The 17,004-nt window shown below is 40.3% G+C and overlaps 1 protein-coding gene across 2 annotated transcripts in view; it reads right to left on the bottom strand.

The window, feature by feature from the left end:
- The window catches only part of ap3d1 (adaptor related protein complex 3 subunit delta 1), a 30,846-nt gene that overhangs the window by 5,439 nt on the left and 8,403 nt on the right, over window positions 1–17,004 (bottom strand). The window contains exons 8-26 of one of the 2 annotated variants that reach the window (XM_062555275.1): window positions 16,664–16,737; window positions 16,510–16,559; window positions 15,128–15,177; window positions 14,719–14,767; window positions 9,230–9,375; window positions 8,967–9,115; window positions 8,450–8,680; window positions 8,083–8,314; window positions 7,725–7,870; window positions 7,473–7,614; window positions 7,294–7,365; window positions 6,205–6,280; window positions 5,328–5,524; window positions 4,557–4,630; window positions 4,044–4,067; window positions 3,092–3,248; window positions 1,923–2,069; window positions 1,399–1,452; window positions 887–967 (exon numbers count right to left, since the gene is read on the bottom strand). In XM_062555275.1, the coding sequence (XP_062411259.1) occupies window positions 887–967; window positions 1,399–1,452; window positions 1,923–2,069; window positions 3,092–3,248; window positions 4,044–4,067; window positions 4,557–4,630; window positions 5,328–5,524; window positions 6,205–6,280; window positions 7,294–7,365; window positions 7,473–7,614; window positions 7,725–7,870; window positions 8,083–8,314; window positions 8,450–8,680; window positions 8,967–9,115; window positions 9,230–9,375; window positions 14,719–14,767; window positions 15,128–15,177; window positions 16,510–16,559; window positions 16,664–16,737 (2,151 nt within the window). The remainder of the gene's footprint in view (window positions 1–886; window positions 968–1,398; window positions 1,453–1,922; window positions 2,070–3,091; window positions 3,249–4,043; window positions 4,068–4,556; window positions 4,631–5,327; window positions 5,525–6,204; window positions 6,281–7,293; window positions 7,366–7,472; window positions 7,615–7,724; window positions 7,871–8,082; window positions 8,315–8,449; window positions 8,681–8,966; window positions 9,116–9,229; window positions 9,376–14,718; window positions 14,768–15,127; window positions 15,178–16,509; window positions 16,560–16,663; window positions 16,738–17,004) is intronic. The other variant, XM_062555276.1, reaches the window with a different exon arrangement.

Below are 17,004 nucleotides of genomic sequence, written 5' to 3'. Positions count from 1 at the left end.
TAGAAGTGGCCACATATAGGGCACTAGCTACAGCGGACTTAAACTGCCACCTCGCGGCGATAAGTTGTAGTACAGTTCAATGTGCGTGAATTAAGTGGCCACTTCTAGGGAATTCCAATGTGCAAAAGAACCGCACTCACTAGTTCGTTGTCTTTTTATTCTTTATTGTAGGCAGCACCATGCCTAAAAAACAGACGCGTTTCGGCGTCAAGCCGTCCTCAGTGTGTCAACCCACTGTAGCCAACTTCCATGCAATAACATGGCCTGATAGTATAGGCTATACAGACTAATCATTAGGCTACTTCTATAATCATGGAGCAACGATTTGGGCGAATGCAATGTTCAAGAAAACAGGCACGAGAAGGGAGATGATTTTCTGACGATTCAACAATGAAACTGAGTTGCGCAAAGTCGCGCAGTTTCTGGTTTGCCAGACAATATTTTCTGTCGCTAAAATTGCCAAAAGTCGCTAAAGCTAGCAACAAGCCAGAGTCAACACTGAGCACTGAAGACCAAGAAAATGACTTTGAATTGACTTCCAGGTCACAGCAATCGGAAAAAAAGAAATATCAAAATCAGTTAGCCCTGAGTCCGTTTTTTAAATGTTCTACTTTTGATCTGACCACAAAATCAAAAGTCTGAAAAACAAAGCGTTATTTTGTTCTTCGTATCACATTCATAAACAAATAATGAAATATCAAGTCATTTTTTTGATTTTTTGATTTTTGGTTCTTAATTGAATATCAAATGAACGAAGCATACACGGACCGTTGCCAAAGTGCAGGCAGATAAATATTTGTGTCTGCGTGCTACACAATGAAAAGGAAGAAATGCTGACTGAATTGATGATTCAATGCACTTTTGTCATGGTAACATCATCGCTTACCGTCTCTTCTGGCTCCGTGTCTTTGACCTCACTAAGATCTGCATCCGTAGGCGTCTCAGTGTTGGTTGCTGCTTCAGCCTCCTAGGAAGAAACATGCACCTTTAATCATCACATCACTCTTAAACAGCTGAAAAGCATCTATAAATAACAATGTCATTAGTTACACAAACTAAACATGGTACTCAATAAGTACATTGCACAAGGCATGAAACAATTGTGAAAAACATAACTTATGAAAAGTAATGTGTTCTTTTCTAATTAATGATTTTTAAGGCTGACATAATCAAAGGATCACAATTTTGTCTTAAACAATCCTCAAAACAAACAACTTTCAGCATCACCTAACAGAGCAAGCATAAGTGAATGGGTCACGTTTGAGAGTTCACCCCACGCACAAGTACTCCAGACCAGCACATTGCAAAAACCATTTGCCCTTCAATTGAATGTTACACATGCACATGGATGTTACCAACACTGTATGTGATACCACAGACATAAATGGAGAACTTCACCTGTGTACCAGAGGGAGCCGCGTCAGTTGTGAGCCAGAAATCCAAATCTGCGGCCTAAAAGAGGGAAGCGGAATCGAATTGGATACATTCCAGACAGACCAGCAGAGCAAATTAACATTTTTGAACGGGGGTTCCAGGTGGTAATGTTGTTTAACAAAACGCAGCTTGAACTTTGTTTGACCACATTCACATTGTTCATTAGATTATATAATTTCTACACTTTGAGCTCTAAAACTGACTCGTTTGGCAATCTACTTCTTCTCTCACCATATATATATGTTTTTCTGAAGATAGTTGTGCTTGTCTCCTTGCAAATCTTTGAAGTGAATTTGGCTTAAGATTTCATAATGTTGTACAAACGCTTTGAATATACGTCAATCATAATCAAAGCTCAGAATTATCTGTTTTATAAAGTTTAAAATCAACAGTCACTTCTACTAAGACAAATTGTGCACCTGGACAACAACTGCTATGACCAACCACCAATGACCACCATCAGTTAAATCTACTGTTGAAATGTTTACCCCAGCAGAGGCTGAAGGAGGCACAGGCTCAGTAGACTGTGTCTCATCGACTTCTTTCTCCAATGTGTCAACTTCCTGAATGCTAGCATCTTCTTCCTCAGGCTCATGCTTGTGTTTCTTTTTGGTCTTCTTATCTTCTGCAGACCTCTACAGAAAATAATGCAAAGACTAATTTAGCTACCATGTGGAATTATACAGTAGGCAGATAACATTATCACATACAAGACAGAGATTCAGAAACAAAAAATAGCTTGATAAAACCAATGGAAATCATTCTGTGTCAGCATTTGTTTTTAAACCAAAATATTCTCCAAACAGATCCATAATTAAAGTGCAATTAAGTTATTCTTATTCTGGTGCAAAGCTTATTCTTATCCTCGAATGTTGCGCCATGCAGTTCACTTTTATTAAGCCTTGTGCCCAGGGTCTGGCAGAAGGTGTGGTCTTGTAGCCTGGAAAACCAGCGCCAACTGCTGGACGGCAAAATGTTTTGCCTGCATTTGGGTCTGGCCTCGGACCATTGAACATTTTGAAAACACTGCCCTGAATCTGGCAGATGGCAACTAAACCAATCACAACGCAGAGATGTGTTTTGAATCAACGCGGGCGGGGCAGAGGGCTCTGGGGCGGGGTTTTGAGGGAGCGTTGGCCTATAGGCACAGACACGGTTTGAAAGACAACGGGTTGTGCTCATCAACAATGTTCCGTTGTATCCATTGATCGAGGCCAGACTAAATTAGACATCCAATCCATTTAGGCTGGTTTATCAGGCTAGTGGTCTTGCGCATAATCCAAAAATCACTATCTTACACCCTCTGGTAAATACATCATTTATTGCTTTCAATGTGTTAACACATAAAAAAGGTGCTTTTTATAAAGGCTGATTTATAAATCTGAAGAAAGCCTGCTAGAGCCCTGTTGATATTCAGTATATGTTGAAACTAATCAACAGATCTGTTGATTCAATTGTGTATTCATTTAGCAGGATTGGTGCTATTAAATTGTTGCCTAATGTGTCGTATTGAACAGTGAACTGTGAAAATGAGCATACTGGTAATAGGGCCTCTGTAAAAATAACAACATACATTTGGAATCAGTACGTCAAATCTATCAAATATCATTTTTCTCTAATTTTTGCTGCCTAGTGTTACAAAATATCTTAAACTTGCCTTGTCTTTAACTTTCTTCTTTTCTTTTTTTTCCTTCTTTGATTTCTTCTTGGGTTCTGCTGTGATGCTCACTCCATCCCCATCCCCTTCAGGGCTTTTCAAGACATCAGCAGAGCGGTGTGTTCTGGTAGGTAGCTTCTCACTATCTGTTAAAGGCCTGAGACCAAGATAATACACAATTCTGCTGGTGAGAACAACTCCTCGATAAATCAATATGACCCGTCAAATATCCAGCACTAATATCTACTAAATATGCTTCCGTACGACTGAAGCACTATAGATGTACCACCTCTCAATTCACATCCATGTACTAACTTTCAGCAGAAAACCTATCAAAATAGCAGGATTAAGTTAAGCGCTGTGGAATTTATTCCAAACAGCTTCTGTGGGTCATCACTTAATCATCATTTAATATTTCTGGCTAATATGATGGAAGCTTGGTGGCTATTCTATTGAAGGCAAAAGTGACATAAATGCACCTCAAAATCAGTTGCACTCTGAGGGGAGGGAGGTCTAGGGTCTAGGTGTTCATTAAAATAGCACAACAGCAGCTTGCAGTAAGCCCACACTCTTACTGTGCGTTCAGACCAAGACCGCCAAAAGCGTCAAGAGCGCCGGAAATCATTCATTTTCTATGGAGAGTCGGCGTTACCGGCGTCAAAAGCGTTCTGGGCGTGAGCGTGGCTTCATGAGCTTCACAGGCGTCAAAAAAAAGTTGAGCCTCAGTTAACTTTATGGTAATGAGCTATGACACGGTTCGGCGTCAACTAATCAGAATGTCAAACTCGCAGGATTGCTGCTTGTGGTTTGTCCGAATGTTTCACGTCATGGCTTTGACGCTTTCGGCGCCGAACTGGGTTGAGTGTCGAGCTATGAGCTTCACCAGCAACTTTGACACTTTTGACGGTCTTGGTCTGAACGCACAGTTACAGTAGGGATATCACCTACTCACCGGGTGCCTACTCCTGACACCAGACTGCCAAAACATGACGTGCAGAGAAGTGTGTGTTTGCATGAGAGAAAAGAATCACACAGCAACATAGGATAGACATTACAGTGCTGAACTGTAGCGATTAGAGGGGGTCATTCTGTAGATATAAAGGTATTATGTACTCTGACTAGCGCATTCAATCAACTCAAAGATAAAAAAAAAACAAAGAACCGCACAAAGAGAGAAAACTAGATGGTGACTGACTTGCATTCAAAGCTAATTTCTCTGTTTTAAGCTTTTATTGGTAGCCTTCATTTTGGATAAACAGAAAATGTTTTAACCTCTCTTTGTGTGTTATGTCAAACATAAAAAGGTTAATGTTGTTATTATCATTGTTAACTATCTACGAGTCTTGATTCTATCTACGAGTCTTGACTCCAGGATCCTGGTTTCATATTTTCCATTTTTCCCCATTATGACCAATAATGAAATCCAAATTCAAACAGGACTAGAGAAAGCATACTGAAAACCTACTTGTCCAGGTCTATATCCAAAGCTTTGTGAGGATCATTGGGGTCTTTATCATCATCATCACTGGGTAAGGCATTCTAGGGAACAGTAATAGAACAAAGAAGGAGAACACAGGTGGTACAACAACAATCCACACAGCAATTAATGATTTCAAAGACAAACTTAGGATAACATTCATCTTTTCCGGTCAGGCCCATCCTTTGTTGACACTGGCATTTAAGTGCAGAATTTTCCATCTTCAAAAGTTCAATCAATGACAACATTTACATGCACATCATATTCAGAATAAGGACCATGTTCTGGTTATAGCAATATAGAGAATAAGTTTTTCAGCATTCAGAGTTTTTCACACTTTGACATATAAAAGTTAAGGTATTGACCTCGTCTTCACTCTAGAAGTGCACATCTTGTCACTAGTCCGTGCGTCAAAGAAAGCTACTAAAATTCCTAACACAAACATGCGCAGATGGAATTTAATATTCCGAAGGGAGCATTTTCCAAGTAATGTGTTTAGATGCCACAATATTCCAGTAAAATGGAAGCTAGGGGTGTTATTCCAGTTTTTAGTATTGAGAATAGGAGCTTATTCGGGTTATGGCAGCTGGAATAAGGTGTTCACTTATCACTTATCACTTATGCGCAAATATAATAATATCGTCATATGGTGTGCATGGAAACGTATGCTTTGATGGTAACCTTTTTAGAGCACATATGAAGTAAGTATACAATAAATATATAATTAACCAGCTGGAGCCCAAAGTGTTTACTGCTTACCTCCGGCATTTCCTCAGTGACGATGTCCACTTGATGGGCAGGGGTGATGTCCTCCTCACTCTCCGGGCCGGAGTCCCCATGCCTCCCCCGCGCACGCTTCTCCCTCTTTCTTTTTTTCTCTTTTTTCTTCTTCTCATCTTTCTCCTTCTGTCGACGATCTTCTTCCATTTTCACGTACTGGTCTGATAAGGGCATCCCTGACAATAAGAGAGAAAATGAGAGTGTAAGTAATCAAATCAGAGTGACAGTCCGAATGGACCCCCCTGGAGCAATCCACTCAGCAAGGCACCTTACCCCCAACTGATGCCTAGGTGCCGGATCAAGGGCTGCCCACTGCTCCGGGTGTGCGTGTGTGTGCTCCTACTGAGCTCACTACTCTAAATGTGTGTATGTATGTATGGGTATGGATGGATGGATGGATGGATGGATGTGTGCATGTATGTATGTATGTATCTATGTATCTATGTACCACAAATCCTCAAATTATGGACAGGCTTGTATTCAAGACAGGCCTTTGTTTCTTACGTGTGTTTTATTGTGAGATATGTGTTTCGTTTGGAGCTGCATACCAGTAGGCTATCAAAAGCAGATTTTCAGTTTGATATAGAATTTCTTTACATTTTTGGACGGTTTGACTATATGGCTAAATATGGGGACTGATGGGCATTGAAATCAGGGGGTATTTGATGATTCACTATGAAGTTAAGAGTGTCAGGATTTCCACCTGCTGTTTATTGTGAGACAAGGCAGCCGCTTTCCTTCATTCGTTGAACGTGTGCTGTGCTAAACATTATTGGAAACCTTATTATGCAGCCAAGTAGCCTTCATCTTGCCATCACTTTCTAGTCAATTAATGGGAAACACTGATATCACTCACCTGGAACTTTAAGAGGCACACTGAGGTCAATCTGTACCACTGGAATGTGTTCCACACCTGGTGCGTCCTGATATATCTGGGAACAGAAAACACAGTAAACAAAAGGCACCTGTAGTTTCTGCGTACACGTGTGTGGGTGGTGGGGGACTATATTTTCCAAAGATGTAACTAGCTGGATAAACATTATCTTCTTAAAAAATTAGTATTCATTTGTGACCCTGCAAGGCGAAACCAGTGGCTTTGGTAAAATGTACAAAATTAAGTTATTATGCTAACATGAACGGCCATAAATTAAACTTTCCAATGATATCCCTGCTGAAAAAAACAGCAAGAAACCAGCTTAGGCTGGTAGCTGGTTTTAGCTGGTCTTTGCTGGTCTTTGCCCAAAACACAGTTATTATTGCTGGTCTTTGCTGGTGTAGCTGGTTAGGCCACCAGCTAGACATGCTGGCGTGACCATCTGAGGAAGCTGGTCGTGCTGGTGTGACCAGCCTGTCGTTTGGGATACAACTGGTTTAAGATGGTCATGCTGGTGACCAGCCTGTCAAGCTTGACAAAGATGGTCAAGCTGGTTTTCTAGAATAACCAACATAAGCTGGCGTGGCCAGTAAAAACCAGCAATGTAGACCAGCAACACCAACTAAAATGACCAGCTTAAGGTGGTACGACAATCAAAACCAGCTGAATTACCATCATAAGCTGGGTAAACCAGCTGAAGGTGTGTTTTCGCGAGAGTTTTGCTGGTCTAGCTGGTTAACCATCAAAGGGTGGTCAAATAAACTGGTTAACAAGCTGGTCAACCAGCAAACCACCTTTAGCTGGTCAGGCTGGTTTTTTCAGCAGGGATGTATATCGAGGGTATTGCAAAAACTATCGCTATCGCTTTATCGGGTTTAAGAGTCAAAACGTATGTTTTTCTGTGAAATGTTTTCACAACATGAAAGTGTAGACTGTATACGGTCAAATTAAGCGAAATTCAACATTTTAGCCCGTACGTTTGTTTATCGTGGATTTACTCAATATAGGATCGAGCACAAAGCGACTGGTTTTGCCTTGCAGGGTCACATTTGTGTGATGCCTTTTTCATACCTTCTGTGATGAGGGTGAGGCTTTAATATAGAAAGGATTATTGGCCTGCTCTTGCTTTCTGGCTTCCCTCCGCTGTTTGGACAAAATATAATTTTTTGGGTTAGACAAAAATACTACTAAAATATATATATCATAAACTAAAAATTCTAAATAAAAATGTCTGACTGATAACAACTGACCCGAGCCAGCTCTTTCTCATCCACTTCACTGTGGCGTGATCGTGTGTGCTTTGGCTCTTCCTTTGCAAAAACAGCTTTGGGCTTCTCATCTTCAGATTCACTCTCTGAAGGAGGTTCGTTTATCCAGGCATCCAGGTCCAGGCTGTGAAGAACAACAAGGCATGTAGATAATCAGGCAGCTAGTCTTTGGCTAGAGTGTAGTACATTTGGTGCTTGTTCTAAACAATGTGTGCTTGTTGTTCTCCTTCTCACCCATCAGGAATAGGCACTTTCTTCTGAGCTTTTGGGGCAACTGGGTTGAGCTCCCCTGCAAATAAAGCAGTGACCTCTTCAGCAACTTCAACCTCCTTCTGCTGCAACTTCTGTATGTACTTCACCAACTGCAAGATACACGAGGCCTGCCGAAAGGAGATATTGATAAGGCTTAAGGAAATTAATATAAAACACAACAGAAACTACAGATAAAACATGACATATACCGTTGCAAACTGATATACAAGTTTTGTCCAATGGGCTCTACCTTTCAAGTTGACAAGTAAATTCAAACTGCTTTGATCAATCAAGGGATTAATCTAGGCTTTGCAGGAATCAGCCATTCTGACTGACTTACCCTCTCCTGCACTTCCAGGTTCGCACTTTGCACAAACAGTGGAAGTCTGTCTATCATGAGTTGACTTGTCTCCTGGGCTGCCGTGTTGTCTGGTGTACTTTCTTGGCTCCTAAGCACAGTGGCAAACAGCTTTGCTGCATTCTGTACATATACAGCTTGGATGTGCCCAGGCAGGGTTGCCACTTTTGGCCGGAGCATTGCCTCCAGAGTTTGTTTAGGGTCTTCCAGATGTCTGAAAAACAAATCAGAGATTCAGAAAAAAATGCCCTTATTTCAAAAAAGAAGCTACGGACATTTAAGACTTAACAGAATTAACAGAATTTCACAAAAAGTTTGCAATCCTGTGTTTAGTAAAGGCTATACATACTCTGAAAATTCCCCGCAGATCCAAGCTGCTGCATACAACACCTCACAGATTCCGTTGCGCTGCGTGTTTCCTGTCAGTAGGTGGGCATTGTCGAGGAGCGTGGCCATCTGTGCCACAGCAAAGCCTCTGATGGCTTTAACTCTAATTGCCACATCAAGCATTTGTGAGGCGATAAGGTGGCCATGCCGAGTACCCTCGAGCCTTGTGAGCTCCACCAAAATGCTGATGTACCTGCGGGGCAGCAACGTAACATCTGGTTGTCACAGTAGTATACTGGATGAAGATACTAGGTTTATTTTGTAGTGAAAAAACAATATTAGTGAAATCATGTTCATTGCAGTACAAAAATGGATATGGTTATGACACTTTTATCCAAAGCATTCTAAAAAATATTCTGAAGCATATTCTAGTTAGTGTACCGAGAATGCGCTAAGCTATAATGTAAACAGGAAGATGAAAACCAGCCAGATTTCCAATTTAAGGAATAAGGTGGATACAAACAGAATTTATTACTAACCATTCAAAATTTGTGATGTATTGGTAGTTGCTCTGGCTGCATATATCAATGATTTTTGTGAGTAGCTCATCTCTGTAGGTTGTGCCTTCTGCCTTGTCCACATGTAGCATGAGTTTCTTCACAATCTCCATTAAGTTCTTCTTAGACACCTGATCAAAATAAGAGAACAGATATATGTATACATACATAACCTAATATAAACAGTATTGGGTGATAAAATGTACCAGAAGATTGGACAATTTATTATGATCTACATAACATACCATTCCATAGAGCAGATCCAGGGCCCTGAGGCGAATTGACTCATCTTTGTCATCAAGACATTGCAGAATGAGGTCTTTATGGGACTGCACAGATTTGGGATGAGTTTTCAAGATCTTCGACATGGCCAGCAGACCTAGGTACTTCACTGAAACATATGATGCAAATTGAGCTTTGAAGCAGATAAGATACAGATATACATTTAGATTATAGCTGATCTATTCATAAGCAGCACTATTATTCAGGTGCACGCGCATTAAGTACAGATACATACAGCAATGCGGACAATATGCTTTCTACTTTTTAAATGAATTTTTATTAACATAAACGTAAAGTTAAAGAGACCCTATGCAACTTTTTCAGTCATAAAATCGCTCAGAAATCGTTGTTTTGCTTGACTGACCAGGTTAATCGAAAACAGTAATATTTCCTCCCGCCCCCAGTGTCCCTATCCGCTATTGCAACCTTGCAGTTTCTGCAGGAGACGATCGCTCCTTGTTTACATCTGGAAGTCTGAGACGCGTAAGGAACAAGAAGAACCACGCTTGCAATTTATATATAGCCTATATATGTATAAATATACACGCTAAAGCTGTCGGGGAAGCTCTGCAGAGAAATATGCAAGCATAAAACGAGCGAAAACGAAAAACAAAACCAAAACCAGAGATGAAATCGCCAATCCTGCATAGTTCCTCTTTAATAACAACACATTCACATATACAACATAAAACACTTTAAAATGAATGTAGCCTTAGACAGAAGAAAACAAATCAGGTAGTATCAGGGGGTCGTTTTTGAAAACATGGTGTTACATGGTTGCAACTTCCAGCACTAGTTTAGATTGGTAGATGACGTTGGGCACGAGCGTCCATGTCGGTTAAGCATTTTAGAATACGACAAATAAAACGACTGGTTACTTCGATAAAGCTACCGATACTTAACTTAACGCCTGAATTATATCTGGCTTTGTGGTAAATAAAATTTTAAAAAGTAAATGTTGCCATATTAGGTTACTATTATTTGCATTGTGTGTGGGTTGGCAAGGTATGACTATATATTTAGGAGGTGAAGCACTGACCTAAACCCAATTACTACTCGATGTGTGCAGATGAAAACTATTTTTAAAACGCATGGACTGAAGTTCCAACCTGTAGACAACGCTAGCCTAGAAATCTAGACGCGCCCTAGCGGCAACACATATTTTTTGCCTAGCGGGATGGTCTAGGGTCGCACCGTTAAAGCCAAGCCTGTGTTCGGCACCAAGTCAGCCTGTCCAATCAGAACGCTCTATCTGTGTACGGAGTCCTTGAGATGACGAAAGATGGATGAGGCAAACAAAGCGTGCTCGTTTGAATCGGCTTTGGAAGAGTTAGACTTGGGCATTTTTTTTTTAAGGTTGAGCAGAAAGAAGCACTCAAGTAATTTGTTTTAAAGAACGTCTATTACGTGCAGAGTAGTTTGAAAGACACCGGTTCATCCCACCCACAGGCTTCAGCTCTGTGAATGGTCCGACCCCAGACTATACATTTCTGTATAGTTTGGCTTGCCAGGCTATGACAACGCAGCATTGGGATCACGTAGCCTAACCTATCTCCCCTTGATTTGAACAAAATAAATGTCTACGACTTGCTTTCCTGCAACATTGACATGATTAGGCAATGCATGCATTTGATTTAAAGGGGCAATCTTCTTCACCACAATCCACAAAATGTTATCCTAACCAATAGAATACATTTTCACCTATAACGCAGGTAGGTGAAGCGCATTCCTGAACCTCTTCTTTTCCTCAGAGGGAATATCCAATCTTCATCGTTGTACCTTATATTGTCTCCATCTGCAACGTGGAACCTAATTGGCTAATTCTAGCTAGTGCCGGAAACAAACACCCATGAAACACCACATGACCCATGAAATACCACTTTCTTAAATTTCGGTCAATTTCAAACTTTTTTGGCTGAAGTAGCTAGCCTAGCATGGGCCATTGAAATGAATGGGGGCGGGACTTAATCTCTCTCCAGTTATACCTCCATGGGTAGTATCGAAGTGTCCAAGATTGTTTCAACCCACATCAATACCACAACATTAGGCTGATCTGCAGTGTTGGCCAAATTACTGCCCATGCCCCAGGCTTACTGCTGGTGTCCTCCCATTTGTGCCAGAGGTAACAAGAGGCTCCTCCCACTGCAGATATTTTCCTCCCGTGGCCCCTGACTTGTCAGCAGATTCCACACAGATTGGGCTGTGAATCTCAGACATCCCATCTCCACTGTAAACAGTGGGGCCTTTCTGAATAGGTGTGTCAACATCTGTTCTGGGTCATGTGTGTGCTGATCCCTTTAACAGGTATAGGGTAGATCTTTCCCTACACACTGAGCAAGGAAAGCAATGAAACTGGCTGATCCGTGTGGAACATAATGTAATTCTTTAGGGCACTTTTCTGCTCTTTGTCAGGTTGCTGGAACAGTGAGGAACATCTTAGAACAAATTCTGTCTGTCTAAAGAATATTCTTAAAGACTCCAAACCAAGTTGTTCATGGCATTTCTTGCATAATTGTATGGGGCTCCGCTGGATTCTTCAACAGTAATGACATTTCCCCCTATTATCTTGTGTCAGTGAATAAATGCATTATATATATTGTGCATGGAGATATGCACAATAGGCAAAATAACTGACCATTTCACTGCATTCTTTACATTAGTAATCATATGCATGTGACAAATAAACATCCTTATATCCTTGTATCCTTGAATGGTGGCGTTGAGTAATAATAAGGTTGCCCAGATGTTTATCCGTTTCTCCGATTATGCACTCTTGAAAAGATCATTGGGCAAAAGTTAATGTTTAGCTCTTCTGCATTCAAGCAGCATGCAGGGGTGCGGGAAGAAAAAACTTGCAGCAGTTCCAGTTGTTGGCATCTGGAAATAGAAGCAGGTCATTATAATGTCCTTGTTTCCCTCAATGAAAGATCTGGACAGTCTCTTTGGGCAACTTGATTCTTTCCTTCACTGGCTTGTGGGCTTTCAGGAGATGACACTGGAGGCCATCCACATGTGTTCTTAGAAAGTCACATGAGTTATCCTGCGTCTCACCCTTCCACCCTTGATTTTTCCACAATGACTTCATATACTTGTTGTTTGAGCTGACTGTGTCCATGTCCTTGTAATGGTCATTATCTTTGTGTCCATCCTCCTTGCTGGGAATATTGATAATTATTGGTCAAGCTCATCCCTCTAAATCACGGTTGCCAAGTCAGGCTTTATCCACAACAGAGATTTTGAAAACATATTTTCCTTTGGGCTTTGAAAAGGTTGCACATCCACATCGTTTTCAGAAATAATCTCTTCCCGATGAGTAGAAACACTGTAGATTACATGCCTGGCCAGTAGGTGGTGCCTTGCCAGTATAGCAGCTTCACACAAATTCATGAAGAAGAGACAACAACAATATTCGGAGCATTCATGTCAGACTGTAATTAATTGAATTGAAAATATAAAATGGAATTTTCAATTCAACTACAAAACTGTAAATAAAGTAAATTTTCAAGATCAAGGCTTGTGATTAGCCTGGCTAGTGCCACCACTTCTCAATGAGACGTGGTCTGGGAACCTAACGTTAATTTTCTCGAAAAAAATCCCCAGATCCATTTATTGGGCGCCACAGATGTCCATCAAATGCGTCTGTGCATAGCTCATCATCGTCTTGCTTTCCCCCTGTTCTGTTATTGGTCCCCTATCTGAGGCAAAAATGAGGGCGGTAGTTTCCAGGCTGCCTTAGCAGCGTGAATCAAATCGCGTGCAAGGCAGCATGGGAACACCCAGGCTAGCTTGTGGTAGCTATGCATGTTAAATCCTTGCAGTACTGCAAGCACTGCCTGTTTGGGATGTCCTGCCATAAGCGGTAGCGTTCACCAGGACTGTGACATTAGAGTGAGTTTTGCCTATCCACACGGCAACACCTACTCCGGAAACCGTTTTCAAAAAAGTGCTGTGTGCATAAAAGGCCGAAATTACACAAAACTTTAGCATTTCAACAAAACACTGTTTCAATGTTTCCGTGTGGATGGGACCTCAGAAAAAGTGTATGGGAGTTGAGTGTAGCAATAATAGCGCATGTCATTCTGATCTGAAAATGATTTTGCTTAGATATGTACATTTGTTACCCTAAAAATCGAAATTTAATTTGGAATTCCTCTAGCTAAACACTGTAACCGTGACATATGTATATTATGAATCTCCAAAGAGTGGCAACAGCTCTGGGTGTTTTGAGAAGGATCACTATCACTGGTTTGCTAAATTAGACTCTAGCAAAGTCTATCTGTTAAGAACAGACCTGTATCTGTGTTTTAATTGTTCCACCGTAAGTCTTTTATGCTTTCTTGTTAATTACTTTTTATTGTTAATGATTTTACCTTGATTTATGCTTTCTTTTTATGTTTTATCATGATCTTTTTAATCATTATTATTGTTACTCTTTGCCCATCTACTGTAAGCCCTTATCTGCTATTACTGTTTGTTCTTATGTTTATGTAAAGCACATTGAATGACCTCTGTGTATGAAATGCGCTATATAAATAAACTTGACTTAAAACTTGACTTGGCTATAGACCTTGGCCTAAAGGACATTCAGTTAGTCAGTAACAATTTGACCTTATTTAGAATACCACAAAACATTACATTTATTATATTTAAGGTAGCCTACTGTATATGGCGGGATTCATTTATGGTTTTCAATTAGCCAACTTCCAGCTGAGTTTACCAAATATAGACCAATCCTGCGATTTGTGTAGCCCGCCATCTTGCGGCGCTGTCATTACTGTGGCTTAACTGACAGCTGCCCATTGATAGGTTGACAGCAGACGACCGTCACAGCGTAATGGCAAATGAAAATTGGGTTGACGAGATCATGCAGTGGCTCCCAGTTACTGATGAAGGTACACTACCATTTTAAAAGTTTGGAGTTACTTAGAAATGTCTTTGTTTTCATCATTAATGCTGTATAAAGAAATGGCTGATCTTTAATGCAATATCTACATAAGTATACAGAGATGCCCATTATCATCAGCAACCATTCATCCAATGTTTCAAAGGCACATTCTATCTGGTATCATTTGAAAAGGCTAACTAAGAAAACGTTAGAGAATCCTTTTGCAATTATGTAAGCACCTAATGTAATCTGAAAACAGCTGCCCTGACTAAAAAAGCTGGTATTCTGTCTATAATGGAGTGGAAATTTCTAAGTGACCCCAAACTTTTGACCAGTAGTGTATGCAAGTCACTTTAAAAGTGTCTGCTTAATGAATAAATGTAAATGTGAAGTGCGTGAGAATATTGACAAAATCTGAAGCCCAGATTTAGTCAAGGGTGTAGGAAGACTGACCACATAACTTTGAGGCAACACCCTATGCATCTACTTGACTTGGTGACTATCCACTACTGCAAACACACAGACAATGAGAGAATGACACACTGCAGGCATTGACAGAGGGCTCACAGTTCTGGTCCGAGTCTTCAATGAGGATTCGCAGCTTCTGCACACAGAGCTGAGAGAGCAGGGGGGAGAGGAGGGGGAGAGGAGGGAGAAAGGAAAGAATATGACAGAGACAAAGATAGAGACAAGGGAAGGAAATCAATTACAATTCACAGTAAACCTTTCCACACCAGACTCAATGTCTTATTATAACACAGATGCATCAACACTATCATATCACATGCAGAGAAGGCCTAATATGCAATCTGGGATATTGGTCATGGTCATTAATGCACAGTGCTTGCTAGACTTTGGCAACATTGGCAATATTATATCAGCAAAATAAAAGCAAAAAACTAAAATAACTGCAATAAACTGGAGTGGAAAGGATTAAAGTGTGACAGTAAAACGACACAGGAAGGCTGGAGCATACCTGAATACTAGCACTGTGGTTGGGCATTCCCGAGGACAGGGATATCAAAACTGCAAAAACAGGAACTGTCATTAGTTGTCACATTATTACATTAAGAACAGATCAGATGTGCATTCTGTTTGCCTCAAGTTCTCGGCGCACTTGCGAAGGAGGTACTGTATGTGCCCAAACATCTCAACATACAGTAAGGTCTGTAAAAATTGTACCTCCAAATTTGGAGCCATCTTGATAGCGGTTTCAGACTAGGGATAACCGATTTGTTGTAACCGATTAATACTAGTTCAATAATAATGGAAAAAAAAGTTTGCAGTGTGGAAAACGCATAGAACGTGGATGACACACAACCCCACATGTCCCAAGGCTGGCTACTCTATAGATTTTTGCATACCAGGGACATGTGCGATCTGAGCCAGCATTAAATAGTCTAGTAATTTCTTGCTTATTATTTACACAATCTTTGAATTGTGGGCACCTAAAAATCACTTCTCATTTCTAAAGCTTTTTTTCTTTTTACTTACGTCATGGTCTCTTATTTGTTCTAGGCCTACATTTTATTGTTGGTTAATGGTGATAGTCACCATTAAGAAGTGTAAGCTATCGTTGACAAAAATAATAAAAATGGGCATCCCTACTTCAGACTGTAGTGTCCATAACTATCTGAGATTCAAGCTTACGTTTAGGTGTGCTAGCAGTCTAGATACTAAAAAGTGTGAAAGTCCCTATAACTTGAAGCTACAGCCAGTTAAAGAGAAGAAAGCAAGTACAAGAACAAGTAGCCTAATGATGATTCACAAAATATTGATTTTTCAAAAATTCCATATGAAGAACAGGAGCTTTGATATATATGGCCACAAGATTAAAACAATGATCGTTTTAATTTTACAATCCTTATTAATGACAAAAGGTTACATTAATGAGTCCCTCTGTGTGCTTGTAGCTACTTCCTGGGGAGTGGCTTGGTAGAGCAGTGAAGAGCAGTGAAAGGCAGGGAATTCTGGGAGTTGTTGGCTTTCATCCGCATGAGCCAAAAATAAATGTTCTGCTTTTTTCTCCCGTCTCAGGGGAAAATGAGGAAGTAATGCTCGACCATTCAAAAACATGACTGGGTTTCTAATGATACAAAAAATACAAATCGGTGAAATGCCCCTTTCTCTGCAACATATGATAGATTATTGATCATGATGCAGCAAAGCATACTGCATTGACATCCGGATTGCTTAGTATTTCCTACCAATAACGTAATTTCATGTAGACATCTTTATCAAACAAATGTCTTGTTGATTCGAGGTGAAAAAAAAATCTGCCAAAATGTTCATTCCTACTTCACACCGTTTCTACATTCACTAAACCATTTTACACCCATAAATTCTGTACATACTGACCTGCAATAACGGTGTTCACACATTCATATAAAAGGGACATGGCTGAAGTGCTGTGACAACATAAAGACAACAGAAAAAGAGGTAGTGTTACAAATCCATAAGGCGTTTACATAGTTCAATGGGCTATAGGATGTTCCTGTGTCTATTAGCGTACCTGTGAATGAGGTTGGTGAGCGGCTCAATCAGCTTCTTCCCCAGTCGTGGCTCCAGTGGTGTGAGGGCACCGAACTGAAAGATAAATATCCTCTCATAATTATCTTGTCAATGTATATCTGCTTATTTACTCCAAAAAAAAATACACATTATGTTTAGCACATTTACTTTAAAGAATAACTAGAGCACATCTTTGATAAAATGATAATTGTGGAGGACAGATCAGTTCACAAGTACTGCCTCTCTTAGCTGCTTGTGGCTATGTCTGTCAAACTTTGCAGAATCAACTGCTTCAATATACAGTGCCTATAGAAAGTCATCATACCCTTTTGAAATAGTTAC

The sequence above is a fragment of the Sardina pilchardus genome, chromosome 15 (assembly GCF_963854185.1).
Source record: "Sardina pilchardus chromosome 15, fSarPil1.1, whole genome shotgun sequence".
Lineage (NCBI taxonomy): Eukaryota > Metazoa > Chordata > Actinopteri > Clupeiformes > Clupeidae > Sardina > Sardina pilchardus.
The sequence above is the reverse complement of the archived record's forward strand: the minus strand, read 5'-3'. Positions and strand labels throughout refer to the sequence as shown.